The sequence below is a fragment of the Podarcis vaucheri genome (genome assembly GCF_965113315.1).
Source record: "Podarcis vaucheri genome assembly, chromosome: 8".
Taxonomy (NCBI): Eukaryota; Metazoa; Chordata; class Lepidosauria; order Squamata; family Lacertidae; genus Podarcis; species Podarcis vaucheri.
The window spans coordinates 53,309,952-53,325,376 of NC_138766.1; the positions used below are offsets into that span (position 1 = coordinate 53,309,952).

The 15,425-nt window shown below is 41.6% G+C and overlaps 1 protein-coding gene across 6 annotated transcripts in view; it reads left to right on the plus strand.

The window, feature by feature from the left end:
* SPIDR (scaffold protein involved in DNA repair) overlaps nucleotides 1–15,425 on the plus strand; it is a 169,713-nt gene that overhangs the window by 93,038 nt on the left and 61,250 nt on the right. For all 6 annotated transcript variants that reach the window (XR_014222982.1, XM_082236089.1, XM_082236087.1 and 3 more), the window contains exon 9: nucleotides 13,248–13,449. Coding sequence is in view for 5 of the 6 variants with exons in the window: in XM_082236089.1 (XP_082092215.1) it covers nucleotides 13,248–13,449 (202 nt within the window). In the remaining variant the exon portion in view is untranslated. The remainder of the gene's footprint in view (nucleotides 1–13,247; nucleotides 13,450–15,425) is intronic.

Sequence of the window (15,425 nt, forward strand, 5' to 3'; positions counted from 1 at the left end):
GGTTAGCTTTTTAAAAGTGCTAGTATGAGTATCATGTTCATGTGTAAAGGCTTAGAGATAAAGGTTTTCAGCTTCTGAAATCTAAAAGATTATTATTTTTACTAATTTTATTTATTAGATTTATAGACCACCCTTCGTCAAAAGATCTCAGGGCGGTGCACAAGTGCTCTTTATTCGTGGTAGCTGACTCCTTTGAAATACTGTGTGTTACTATTATGCAACTCAAAATGTGAGCAAAGTAAGACTGCTCTTTCCCCATTTTTATATTCAGTTTTGTATATTTAAATATTCAAAAAAACCGAAAGAATAATGAACAATTACAGCACACATCCAAAAAAATGTGTGTTACTTTTAACCTTGTGCCGGCACTATTCTTCTGTTATTCTTCTAAAATGACCCTGGGGAAACACATGATTGTTAGGTAAAGCTCTTGGATAACAATTCATACAAGGTGTAAACAACTTTTTTGTATATCCTATTCTCACAGAGACCAGCCAGATGTCTGTGGGACACTGGCAAGTAGAACTTGAACTCAAGAGCACTGTCCATTTCTGTGGCTTCTATCAGCTGGTATTTAGAAATATTATTGCTTGTGACTGTAGAGGCAGAACATAACCATCATGACTAGTAGCCATTGATAGCCTTATCCTCCATGAATTTATTCATCCAGTCCTCTTTTAAAGCCATCCAAGTTGGTGGCCATCTCTTCTTCCTGTGGCAGCAAGTTCTATATTTAATTATGGACCGTGTGAAGCACTGAAAACCTAAAAAAGCGGCAGAGCATCTTTTAAACTGATTGCGGCAGGAAAGCCAAACAGAGCTGAATAGTTTTCAGTTTGGAACAAATCATCCTCCAGGAACGAGGGTGAAAATGTTTATGATTGTTCACATAGTGGAAGAACAGAAAATGCATTGAGAGTCCAGGGCACCTAATTGCAACTCAGAGAGGCCGTAAAGCATGGTTCAACAAATCAGTCTGTCCATGAGCTGCATGCAACTTGTGCTCTGCCGCTTTGCTCCTCTCTTCCTCCAGTTGGAGAAACAAGTAATGGAGCATCTAGCTTAGTGTTGCATCTGAACTAGCAAACAAACAACCAAGATTTGTTTTAAGCTTCCCGGTTTGTTCAGGAGAAACATACATGCACTGGTTTGTATGAAACAGCAAGGCAGCCACTCTGGTTAGATTGCAGCTTGTATGCAGTTTAATTTGCCTAGTCGTGTTCAGTCCCTGGTGTTTCTGGGTAGGGCTGGGAAAAACCTTTTCCTGAAACTCTGGAGAGCTGCTGCCTGTCCGTGTAGATAATGCTGAGCAAGATAAAACTGGCATTCTGCCCCCTCCCTCCAATTGCTACGACTGAGTGGCTAATCTTTTGCCCCAAGGGCTCTAGAAGTGGATGTGCATCACATTGACAACACTAAGGCATGCACATGCAGAATAGGGGGTTATCATCTGTTCCCACTCATCAAATTATTGATGGTGGGGGCATGATTTGCATTCCCATCAGGGTTTAGACCTCTCCTTCCATACTGGTAGTGTGCCTACTTTAATTTTCTTTTTTTGCCACTGCTGCCAAAATGTGGGTTTTTGGAGGGCTGGAAAATTTTGTTTGGAGGTCTGGAAAAACCCCTGAACAGCTAGCCACCTCTGGTTTATCACTTTAGAGTTGTGTCGAAGCATAGCTAATGAGAGAGAGAGAGAGAGAAATCTGGATATTTTGCCCATGTTGAGATTGAGTTGAGAATATAGGACGTGTATATAAGAATATAGGATGTGTAATATATTCAGAATTAAGTAACAGTTTTTAATCTAAAATGTGATTTTGAATATCACTGAAAACATTTTAACAATACTTTCTTTTCATGTAATTGTAAAGTTAACCTTCATCTTGTTGTTATAGCACCAAATAATTATGCACAATTCCTTTGTAGTGGAATGTGTGATTGAAAGCATGCTGTTCCATTGCGTCATTTGTTTGAAATAATAATACGAGCTCTGGTGCTTGACTGATGGTTTAAGACACTATCTTTATGTAATATCCAAAGATCACAAATTGAACATATATAGACAATAGAAGAACAAATCTGTTCACATACTGATATCCAATCTTGCATTTCTATGGAATCTGATCTGGGGCACATCCGCATTTACTTTTTTTATTCCTAGTATCACTAGAAAAGTTGTAAAGCCTGAGAAGGAGGCAAAATGGTTTCCATTCTTTTGGAACCACTTTTATCTGCTATTCTAGAAACAGAAAATTAAGCTACTATTGTAATTGCCATGGATTTGAATAATATTGTAGGGGTTATTTTGTTTTCAGTCAATATAAATACAGCAACAGAGTCATCTATGCTTGGGATGGGGAACTGGTGATCCTCTAGAGCAGCAGTTCTCAACCTGTGGGTCCCCAGATGTTGTTGAACTACAACTCCCATCACCCCTAGCTAGCAAGGCCAGAGCTCAGGGATGATGGGAGTTGTAGTCCAACAACATCTGGGGACCCACAGGTTGAGAACTGCTGCTCTAGATGTTGTTGTATTCCATCTCTCTTCATCCTTGGCCACTGATCCCTGATCCAAACCTTCCCAGAATTACTGGTTTAGTGCACTGCTCTGTGCTGTACTGCTGTATGTGTACATTTATGGTTGGGACATAAATGTTTTGGACATAAATGTTGATTGTGGATTATGAAAACATATATGATGTGAAGGAAAGCTTCCTCTTTAGATTTAAGACTTTATTCCTTAACTGAGTTTTGTTGTTGTTTAGTCGTGTCTTTCCAGTGAGCACTCAGGGCTGATTTGCAATTTGGTCTCTGGTTCCTCTGCTCCTTTGAAATCTAGCTTGTACTATACAATGCAGTTGTAACCATGTCTACTCAGAATTAAGTCCTGCTTAGTTCAGGTGGCTTACTCGCAGGTAAATGGATGGTAGTTGCCTTCATATTAAATTACTTTTCAGCCCCTGTAAGTAACTGGTCTGCTGCCAGATAAACAGAAGCTGTGAGTTTTGTAAAGCCAAAACTGTCCCTGTAAAACTATCCTGTCTGATATAGGGGCTGGAACATCCTTCCCTGTGATAGTGGAATGAAATAGCTTAGAAGGTAAAGGATTATGACAGTGTCTTTCTCTACTGGGTCAAGAGGTGTCACCAGGCCAGAGGCAGAGGAGGAAAAGAGAATTTGGTATGGCCTTCCACCCCAAGAAAAAGGGGATACAGAAGCAAATTTCTGGCTTAGTTGCAGGATTAACATTAATTACTCTATTTGTAGGTTAACTAAAGTGACTATGGAATTGTTCTCTTAATTCTAGAACTTTGAGAGCAGTGAATTTATCTACATCAAAATGTCTCTTTCTCCTCCATATATGAATGCAAGTATCTTTGAAAATTCTATGCATCTATTTGGTTTCTGGTTTTGTTCTCTCACGTCAGTAGACTCTTATCTCAATGTCTCTGAATCTTCATGGCCTGAGGAAGTTGACCTCCTCTCCAGTTGCATTTCATTGAAGCAGTGAATACACTGTTGAGTGTACAGGCGAGGCTCATAGCCTGAGAGACAGAACTTACTAGTGTAGGAATTTACTCATGCAGATAATAAAAATAATTGCAGAACTATATATTTATTTACTAAAAGCAAAGCTTGTTTTTCTACTTGATTTCTTTTCTATTTTCTCATCCATCATTTCTGTTATCCAACACAGGCACATAAAACTTTAAAGTGCAGAAGAGAACTCTTTTGCATTCTGGAAAGATTAAGATTTTAATATTTAGCTTCAAGGGTGACAATTCTGCATTAAGGCATTCAGTACACCAGTAGCATGAAGCAAGTTGTAAATCTACACTTGTGAGTGGGAAAATGTTGTAGGCTGGTGTTGTTGTTTTTAGTACTTCTCCCTTCCATAAAAACATTTGTTTTGAGGCTACCACTAGGTATTGTGTGGAAGAAAACTTGGGAATCCTACATTACACAAACACTCAAAATAGTTTATTTCTGCTCTCCTGTTGGTGTTCTGCAATTACTAAACTTCATTCCACATAAAATAATACTGCTAAGCTCACTACCTTATGAACCAGAAGCAGAGTTCCACTCACAGAATGGGTGTTATTGTTTTTTGCCTTGAACTCCCAACTGCCAGCCTGTTGTACCATCCCCACCCCTTCACCATTCCTAAGGGTTGAGGGATCTTATGGAATGGAATGGAATGAGATGTAGTGAAGAGACCAAAGCTCACCAAAGCTGAATGGGGGAATAGGAAATTGGGGGCCAAATTGTGCGATTGGAAGTGTCTTTCCTTTCATGCTAGCCACTCTTGGATTGAAGCGTAGTAATAAAGTCATATTATTGACTTTATTCAATAAATTTACTCATACCCCCTCTCCTCCCCCTGTGTGCTTTTCTCCGTAGCCAATTTAGCGGGACACATTGCACTGGCTGCCACTAGTGCCAACTAGTTGTATCTGGCCCTAGATTTTATTTTTACTTCTATTAATTGCAGTGGGTTTTAGAAGAGGGGTGGTACTTTTGTTGGGGGACATGTCATGTTCCTTCTGGGGAAGTTTGTCCACCTTTGGTCCCGTTGCACGTCAAGACCCTGAGGCCTCCCCCCCATGATGAATAAAGACACTAGGACACAGCATATTAGGCTAATGGTTAATGGGCAAAATTTAGGCCACAACTTTATTGGTTACAGAATGTGAGCAGTATTGGCTTAGGCATTGGTATTGAACCAACTATATCTGACTCCTGCCCGCCTGCAGGAAGTCTCACAAGGGTTAACTACCAGTAGGGGGAACTTGTTGATGCACATCAACTGGAAGCTCCCCCTAGAGTCACTGGAAGGTGGTGCCATGGCTCTAGCCACCACCCAGGCTTCGGACAGGAACCACTACCACCGGATTCCTTTAACAGAATACCCTTTAGTATGGAGGAGCAGGTGATGGCCACACCTCCCCTCCCCAGAAAAAGTTTTTAAAAATGCCTAACGCCAAATCTTATTAAGTCCTGATGATTGCTACGAGGTAGGCAAAAGCCAAATGGCCAGTGCCAATTTGCCAAGTGAAAAAATTCCTACCAGGCCCCTCAACAGTGACCAACCGAGGTCCATAGCGAGGCCAATATCAAAGACCTGAAGAGAGAGCAGGAGGGTGGGACATCCTCAAAGCTGGAACCCAAAAGGACATTCCCCTGCCACTCGGCTGGTTAAATTGCCTAAGCCACGCCCCCCAGCTGACCGGATTGGTTGGCCAGGGGCCATGACACGGCAGGGGCTCTCCTGATGATGCAGGGGCAACATCCAACCCCCTTTGTGAGCGAGAGACCGTGTGGTCTGCTCACAGCACCGGCCCACCCAGAAGTGGACTGGCCTTGCGGAATATCTTCAGGAGAAGAACATTCTAAGAAGTAAACCCTACATAAATCTGGAGTGGAGTCCCTAAAATGTGTGGATGGCGCCTTGTACACCTTCTTCTGGAAACTCCTGTAGCCATTTTAGTGCAAAATGTCTTGCTCTGCTTTCCTTTGGACTACATGAGTGAGGCTGAGAGGGGAATCTTGTCATCTGGGCAGCCCAGGGCCATTATACATACACTGCCTGGGCTTGCATCACGGGGAGGTCACTGTTGCTAACTTCACCCCCAGAGGTGCTCTCCACTGTCTCTTGAGACAGACAGATGCCAACAACAACAGTTAATTGTAGCTGTTGTTTTTAAATGAATTATAGGAGTCCATACTTCTGCTAAAATACCTAGTCACTGGTTCATGAAATCAGTAATAGGCCAGATGTGTCAAAAACTGAGCTCAAATAAAGAGTTCTGTGTGGGTTCAGTGTGACATAAATGAAAAACTAAAATCAGTTCATGTTAAGAGTTTTTCTTTCATTCATCTTGTTTTCCTTTCAGTCCTAACATACCCCTTTCCTATTCATCAGCATCTGTAGTATATTTCAAAATTAGCCCTAAGGCGAAGGGAGCCGACAGTCTCCACCAAGGCTGTAATATTGCTCTTCTGGCAAGCGTCCAGCAGGAATTGGATACTGATATGGTCTGCACAGGATCTCTCATCTTTGCCCAGAGCCTGTCATGGTCATCATGTTAGAACTGCTTTGAGCAGACAAACAGATAATGTTTTTAAGAAGTGTTGTATATAGTGATTAGGATGTTAATAATGCAAGAAAGGAGCAGTTACTTATGTCCTAGGATTAGGGGTTGGTACTGTAATGCTCAAACCATTTCTAATCCTTTGACAATCTTTATTCTGCACCCTCTAACATTTCCTAGGAAGGCAAGAAATCTTCTCTTGATGAAATGTGGTGCTAAGTACCCTTCACATTTTTTTCAGCTTTGCTTACTTACTTACTTACTTGCCACCTTCCTCCCTAAGGTCCCAGGGCAGGTTACAACCTTAAAAACAGTTTCAAACAACTTGCAATCATAGAATTAATGCGGATCCTTTAAAAAAAAATGCCCCTCAAGTGTCAGAAAACAGGGTAAAGAGGTGCATTCTCCGGAAGCCATAAAATGAAGGTGCTATAACCTTCAAGTCTGCTCTTGTAAAGCTATTTCATGCAAATAGTTATGCCCATATGATTTTTGTCTCTCAAAATGCAGCTGGATAGGAAGATTGCTTAATTGGTTTTGTTGGAAAGATCTAAAAGAAGATTAGACAAATTCATGGAAAATTAAGGCAGTCAGTGACTATTAGTCCTACTGGCTATAATACCATCAGTATTGGAGGCAATATCCCTCTGAATACTGCTTTCTTGGGAACGTGAGGAGGAGAGTGTTGTGCTGCTTGTGGACTTTCCATAGGCATGTGGTTGGCCACTGGGAACAAAATCCTGGAGTAGATGGGCCATTGGTCTGATTCAGCAGGACTTTTCTCATGTTCTTACCTCTGCTTGATTATTTAAGTACCCTTTTTCGAGGGAAGGTCAAATCAGGGGCCAGAGCCAATGGTGGATGGAGCCACCTCTTTTCTCTCTGCTCTTGCTTCACCCCAGCAATATCTGAACAATTTTTTTGTAATGTGTTAAAAGCTAATTTATGTAACTTTTTGATACTCTGGGAATATTCTCATGGAATATTTATAATGAACCTATTCCTAATTGCTATATTTTGACTGTCTACACTTTATCCTCTAAAAGAAATATGGATTTTTTTAGGGAGGTCATTAAAAAATTATGGATTTTTTAAAGGGAGATCGTTAATCAAAGTTCATTGTCACCATACTCAGTCAGGAACTTGGCTGTGAGCTGGATGTGGATCACAGGTTCCCAGCCTCTGATTAAGCATGTAAAACACGTAGATAATATTCTTTACTTACAAGATTATAACTAATTACAGGAGAATGAGAGATCTTTTTTGTTTTTAGTTCTCCTCCAACTAGAATTGAGCTTAGTTTCCAATTGCTAAATATGCTTGAATTAATGGTTGACCTGATCACAGCCTTTGCCTTCTTCTCTGTTTCCTGTGTGTAATAAAAAACCCAAGTCTCGGGGCATTCTGAAGTGGTAGTCCATTTCTGTTTTGGAGTTAAACAGTAATACGAAGTATATGAACAATGAAGCTTCTGGGAATTTGAAATAACTGCAGTACTGAAGGACTGGTTAAACCTGCCAATATTTTCATTATGAGCTCCTAATAATTCTCAAGTGATTAAAGTTGGCAATAAAGTTTTCTTTGTGCAGGAACCTGGCAAAGAGTGCTACAGCTTGGCAGTAAGATTTAAAATAAAAATTAAAAAAAATAATGCACACTGAAATGTATTTGAGATGTATCTTGAACTCCACAGAATTGGGAGAAAAGTAAACATGGCAAATTAGTCTTTACTTTGTAGTGTGCAATGGCTGTTCTTGCTCTTAGCAAAGGAAAAAAGGAGGGGGGCTTGCTAAACTCAGTGGGGTTATATGAGGACAGAATTTCAGTCTTAGCTTTGCCTTTACTTTGTGTTGTGGAATTTGCCAACACTTGAGAATAACTTCAGCTTGATTGTTTATCTTGCCGAATCTGTCTGCCTCAGTGAGCACCATCTTACTTCAGATCTCCAACGAAATTACAATTGCTTTATTTTCTTTACTTTTTTGTATTTCAAAGTGTATTGTTGTTCATTTCTTATCTGATATGGGGAATTAGAGAGTTATGAAGGACCCAAATTTTGTAATTATATTATACAGGCTAACCGTATCATATCCCTTTGTGAAATCCCAATAGTGTGCAAACAGCTCTTCATGCTATGGGGGATGGAGCTGTCCAGAAAACCAATGGCTTTATTGATAGCAGATACAAGAACTCAGCTATATAGGCAGTATATAAATTTAATAAAATACTTTAAAATATTTAAAATGCATTTAAAATTTAAAAAGTACTTTGTGTATGTGTATTACTTTGTGTATTACTTATGAAGTAATCTGTGTATGTGTTAGAAAATAAACCACAATTTCCAACAGTTCACAGCTAGCACATACCATTAAGTCTGAGCATGGAACATTTTGGGAGAATGCATAGATCACGGAACAAGGTCTGATTTCTGCTAATAACTGTAGTAGCAACTGTTTACATAAGCACTCCTGATAAAAATAATGTCAAACAACAGGCAGTTGTTTCTTAAAGGTGGCTTATGTGCTCTAGTTGTATCCAAGTTTTTTTCTGCTCTAGAGAGCACTGGATTAATGCCATAGTGGGGAACAATAAGTGTAATTGTAAATGATAATCAGGAAAAATATGTGTCTGTTTTATATTGGCCTCTACTTCTTGGCATTGCTTGTCATTTAGTTGAGAGCAGGCACCTGTACAAAAGATATAACGTGAATACACAGCTTGGCAGTTCGCTGCCAGTAGCTAAAGAGCATTGGTTCCCTGGTAAGTGTGTGTCATGTTGAAAATGATTCGCTTGTTGCTTTCTGATTTACATTTCACTAATATTTGTTTATGAATAATTGGATCTTTGTATGCTGACAATCTGAAATGAGTGCCTAATTCATGCCCCCCATACACACATCCTGATTCTTTTGCTGTAATTCTAAAATCCTTCTCTTGTGACCACATGGCTTCTCATATCCTGTCCCCCTATGCTGTGTGCCACCACAAATTGCCATAATATTTTCACCTGCCCAATCAATATATTGCTGGTTTGTGTGTCCTGTAATTTTCTGGTAGAACAGCCAGCCATTTTTTAAAGTAGTTAGGTCTCAAACAACTTAGGGTTTTAGAAACTGGCATGTTGAATTGTGCATAGAAATGGCCCAGGAGGAAGTGTAGTTGTGTTAAAACTTACATTATGGACCCTTCACTCAGTCCCAGTTGGCAATCTAGCTGCAGTATTTTGAACCAAATGTAGTTTCTGAATAGTTCTCAAAGGCAGCCCTTCATATAATACATTGCAGCACTCCAGGTGAGATGTTATTCCAAGCATGGATTTCCGAGATTAGGACAACTCTAGCCAAGAAAGGTTGTAGCTGGGTCACCAGCCTGAATTAAAGGTGCTTCATGTCATGGGTTCCAGCTGGATCTCTACAGACAAGGCTGGAGTTAAGAGCATTTCCAGCCTTCAGAAGGAAGTACAGCGCTCTCCAGCATAGGCTGACCATCACCTCCTAGGTCAGACAAACCATCAACAACACTTCTGTCTTCTCTAGAGCGGCCTTCATATCACCCCAAATCCTTCAATGACCTAAGCAGTTTCATATAGATGGTATATAGGAGCACTCAGTTGCACAGCTTAGGGCAAAGCAATAGATGCCATGTACCACCTTCTGGAACAACCATCCAGAGAGGATCAGAACTGCTAGAACATGGGTAGGCAAACTAAGGCCCGGGGGGGGGGCAGATCTGGCCCAATTGCCTTCTGAATCCGGCCTGTGGACGGTCCGGGACTCAGCATGTTTTTACATGAGTAGAATGTGTGCTTTTATTTAAAATGCATCTCTGGGTTATTTGTGGGGCATAGGAATTTGTTCATTTCTCCCTCAAAAAATCTGTCTGAGGGACAGTGGACCAGCCCCCTGCTGAAAAAGTTTGCTGACCCCTGTGCTAGAACATGGCATTCCCCATTTTGGACAGTCAATCCAGTAGTATACCATGATATCAAAACACTCTTTGAGGTCCAAGAGAAATAACAGGGCAACACTCAGAAGTATATATATTTCCTTGTATTAGGTCATTCGCTGGGGCTCCTAGAACTGTTTCAATGCTGAACGGTAAATTGAAATTGATCCAGATAATCAGTGCCATTCAGTGTCTGTAGTTGTCTGGCTACAAATTTGCCTATGAAGGATATATTTGAAACTGGTCAACACCACCTTCAGGATCCATAGGACGACTGCCACCTTGCATGAGCAAGATAGGCAGCAGATGGGGCAGATCTAGTGCTACTTCTACTCAAAGTAGACCTATTTAAATTAGTGGGCATGATTAATCTAGGTGCATTAATTTCAGCAGGCTTACTCTTTATAGAACAGGGTTCGATGCAACCCCTTCTTATCACTTGTTTATTTCAGTTTGGTTCAGAATTGTTCTACTAATGTACAAGTTGCTTTACATTAAAAAGTACCTACCATAATTTCCCAGTGCATTTATGGAATGTTAGCCGCTCTGATCTGCAGACATCATTACTATGCTGTGAATTGAGGTTTCGACAGAACCCAAAAAGAAAGTGTGCCCTGTTATGACAAACCTGGAGTGATGTTCCCATCATTGTTTCATTTACCGTAGTCAGGCAGTTTCTGTATGACTGAGCGTCACAATTTTCCACACACCCCAGGTAATGAATAGGAGGAACTAATTAAAAACCCTGGAAAGTAAATGCAGTAACAGAATGTAAATATAGTTCAGCAGTGTCTCAACCTGTTTGATTTTGCTACTGCTGCACTACTTTGTTAACTATTTGAAAACTTTGCCATGCCTTTTCCCATCATATGCCTGTAGTTTTAGCAATCTCTGCAAACAGAGTTCTATGTTTATTCAAACAAGTGAATAGTCACCATCTGTAACATAGACACTCACCAACCTAACTCGAGCAGAGAGGGAGGCAATTGGCTGCCAATTAGTTTCTGGACCCAATTCAAAGTGCAGGTTTTGAGCTGTAAAGCCTTAAACATCTCAGGACCACAAAACCTCAGGGACTACCTCTCCCTATATAAACTGACCTGCACCATTTGATCACCATCTGAAGCCCTTCTTCATGTGCCTCCTCCATGAGAGGTCAAGAGGGTGGCAACATAAGAATGGGCCTCTTCTGCAGTGGCTCCCCGCCTGTAGAATGCTGTCCCCAGGAAGGCTTACTTGGCGCCTGCATTACATATCTTTAGATGCCAGGCAAAAACATTCATCTTCCAGGCGTTTGGCTAATTAAACAATCTATGGCCTATTAAACTGTGCTGGGATAGTGGTGATATTGTTTTTCTTTGTTACTATATTATGTACTTTTGTGTTTTTATGTTGTAAACTGCCCTGTAATCCTCAGAATAAGGGCGCTATGGAAATTTAATAAATCAAACTAAATAAACAAACTTATGAATGCATAGGCAGCATTGTCATACATTAGATGACCTCTTACTCCCTTTTTCTCAGCATAGTAGGCATGTCGTGTCTGTTTCCTTAGTTTTGCATCCTAATATCTCTTGTCATTTTGTGCAAGACAAAGGGGATAGAGTAAAGGGAAAAGCCAATAGTAAATAATAAGCTATGCTGGTTGCCAGGAGTTCACTCTTAAACTTTTATTATTTATTCTAAAGGTTTATACTGTGCCTCTCCAATACTGTGGAACTTCAGGTTGCGAACATGATCCGTGCGGGAGGGACATTCGCAACCCGCAGTGGCATCTGCACACGCACGGGTCGTGATTCGGCACTTCTGCACATGTGCAAAGCGCGATTTAGTGTTTCGGCGCATGCGCGAGTGCCGAAACCTGGAAGTAACCCACTCCGGTGCTTTCAGGTTTGCCGCGGTGCGCAACCCGAAAACGCATAACCTGAAGTGTCTGTAACCTGAGCGTAACAAGACAAGCATAGCAGATAAAGCAGTCTTCAATGAAATAATGTCAACCTTGTAAGTTAAAAGCCTGTGGGGTGTGGGGGATGACTATACAAACTAGTAGAAGCAATCAGAAAGGAAGTTATATGAACTTCAAGGGGCAAGCTGTTTCTCAATACTGGTGCAGCTAGTGCAGCCAAACCAAATGTGTTTTCACCATGAATGGGACACAGCCATCTTAACTATGGGTGCAAATACATTACTGTATCCTTTAGAGAGGGATGAGCATTTACTACACTCTTGACTTACTTGGCTACACCCCGTGCAGCTGACATAATCAGGGATCAAGTATACAGTGAAAGATCTCATACTTCCACAGATTCTGTCCACATTCTTTACTTGGAAGTAAGGAAACCAGTGATGCCCCCTCCCCTTCAACAAAGCAGGTGTATTATAACATATTCTTCTCTACATCAAAGCGGTTGTGCTGATTATTGTTTAGCAAAGCAGGCAGAGCCGCCTTCTAGCATCAAAATGGGAGGAGTGTTTCTGTTGTGCTAATATTGGGAGCCCTGGTGTTGTGCTATGTTGCACTGCTTCTGCATAGCCAAGTATGGGAATGGACTCGTTGTTGTTGCTTTTGTTGTTCAAAAGCACATGATACACATCAAACTGCTCAGTTGTACCAGATTTTACAAAAGCTTGTAACGGGCAATTAATGAGGCTAAATCATATATTGGTCCAGATTAATACACAAATCTGCCCTTTTAAAAAATTGACAATTAAACCAATACATCAAACGCTTACAACACATAACCTAATGTCTTTTGTAAACCCATAATGTATGGCTGGTGGTAACTAATATTTCTTACAATAGTCAATAAACTTACCTTATTTTTCGCTCTATAAGACGCACCAGACCACAAGACACACCTAGTTTTTGGAGGAAGAAAACAAGAAAAAAAATATTCTGAATCTCAGAAGCCAGAACAGCAAGAGGGGTTGCTGCGCAGTGAAAGCAGCAATCCCTCTTGCTGTTCTGGCTTCTGGGATAGCTGCGCAGCCTGCATTCACTCCATAAGACGCACACACATTTCCCCTTACTTTTTAGGAGGGAAAAAGTGAGTCTTAATTTGTTAGTAAAAAATATTTTAAAAGATTGCAGGAAAGTAATCTACATATACTTCTGAAGCAGATTCTAATTCATGATTATAGGTTTGCTTACTAGTCTACAGCTCTAACTTGTTAAAGTAAATGAGATAACCATGATTCTGTTTTTCAGGCAAAGACTTCTTCTTCCAAATGATAGCATTCCAGTTATCATGAATACTTACTTCAGTCAGAAAGTTGTTAAAGAACCAACAGAGATGGAAAGGCAACATCTTCAAGAAACATTGCTTATTAAAAGAAAGATATCTTTGGCTTGGGTATTCAATTTTTCCACCATAAAAGACAATTGGCCTCAAACATCTGCAGTTAACCAGGTAATGTTTAATTTTACAGCTTAACACTTTGTAGCGAGTTGATGAACAGATATTTGCAAACAGTGCATGCAGGAACGTTCATGTACGCTCAGTATCCTTCATTTAAGCAAGATTTAGAGTTTGCTAGTGAATAATATTAATATTTTACAATCAAGATTTTCCCCTACATGTTGACACACTGAACTGATGTGATACTTTGCTTTAGCCTCACTACTGTCTTGAGTAGTATTGCTGTCAGATATTTAGCAATTACTTTTCATCTGATTTGCTGCTCAGCTACTTAAAATTACCAGCCTTTCTAAAGGGATAGCTACATGTTGTCAAACAGCAAGCCAGTGGTGTTCCCACCCTCCCTGTCCATAAGCTCTAGGGATGTGTTCTGAAGTCATTGTGCAGCATTTTCCATCTTACCTTTAGTGGCAGGGAAGGTGGGGAAACGCACAGTGTACAACACTGTACAACACATGGAGAAGTCCACAGCATTCCTATACGAAACTTGAACTGGGTGGTCATGGCTCTAATCTGTCCTTTTGAACTCTTAGTTAATGTTTCCTAACCTGAACCTCCTCTTAAGAAGGTTCTGTTAGTGAGCTTCGCTTATGCTTGGAGAATCTCTGAGCTTCTTCACACATACAGCAGGCATTATAAAGTGGATTTTCTGCCCAAAGGTCCTGCCTTTGGATGTGGAGGATCAAACTGAAGACATACTCAAATGAGATTACTTCTAGAATATAAGCATTGGCCTCTGCTCTCCCAAGAGCAAAATATATTTTTATTTACCAGTATCTCCTGTTCTTTTCAGAGTAAAGACGGGGCAGTCTGTTCACTCGTGGTTAAGGTTTAGGCTGATCTGCACTGTCAGGGAACTGACATCGGAGGAAAGGGAGGTGGAAGGGCTCACAGAGGCTGGGAGGGAGTCAGCAGCGAAAGCAGGGACCAGCAGGGGGAGAGAGGGTACTCTGGAGGAGGATCTCATGAATGCTGAGAGAGACGCAGCAGCCAAAGCAGGAACTAGCAGGGAAGAGGGAGGGATGAGGGACACGTCCAGCGAGAACAGCGGGGAGGTGTCAGAAGCTCCCATAGGGAGACCCATGCTTCGCCGGAAGCTGCCACGTCGTGAGTCCAGGAGACGCGTTTCAGTTAAGGAGCTTCTATGCTGGAAGCGCTTCCGCAGACAGCCACTGTCAGACTCTACGAGTGACTAGAGCAGACATGTTTGAGGAGCTCTGTCACACACAGAGGTTTGTGGAGCCGCACAAACTCTGAGGGAGCACGATTTTACGCACAAGCAGCTAATCATCCCATCACAGCAGTCTGACAGTCTCTGTACGCTGCCTGTGCAGGAGAAAGCATCATGAGCGACCCAGCCGGAACCGAAGGAGCAGGGGTTGGAGCTGGTCCAAGCTTGGAAGAAAGATACCGAGCGTTGGAAGTCCAACTTGCGCTGCAGACGGCGAGGCTTGAGGAGAGAAGGGCTCAGGATGCAGACAAGAAGGGGAGAGCCACCCAGTTCCCCAGAAAGGTACCAGGATTGGTGCAGAAGTTTGGGGGGGACCCCAAGGACTACCATGCCTTTAGGACAGAGATGCAATATGCCCTTAATGTGCAGTTTGATGAGTTCCCTGATGAGGAATCGCGAGTTGCGTTCGTGATTGGGCATCTTGAGAGGGGGGCGAGGGACTGGGTTAGACCCCTGATGGCAACGCACAATGACGTCTTAAAGGACACTATGAAGTTCTTTCGTGCAATGGATATCATGTTTTCCAGCGATATTGAGGAAGGGGTGGTGCGCAGACAGCTAATGGCTTGCAAGCAGGGAAGCCGATCTGTCCGTGAGTACTGGACTGAGTTTACCATGCTGGTTCACAGATTGGGGTGGGATTTATCGGCGGCACCCATTCAGATGCTATTTGAAGAAGGTCTTTCTTCGGCTGTGAAAGACGAACTGTCCCGGAGCCCCAGGGCGGTGTCTATGG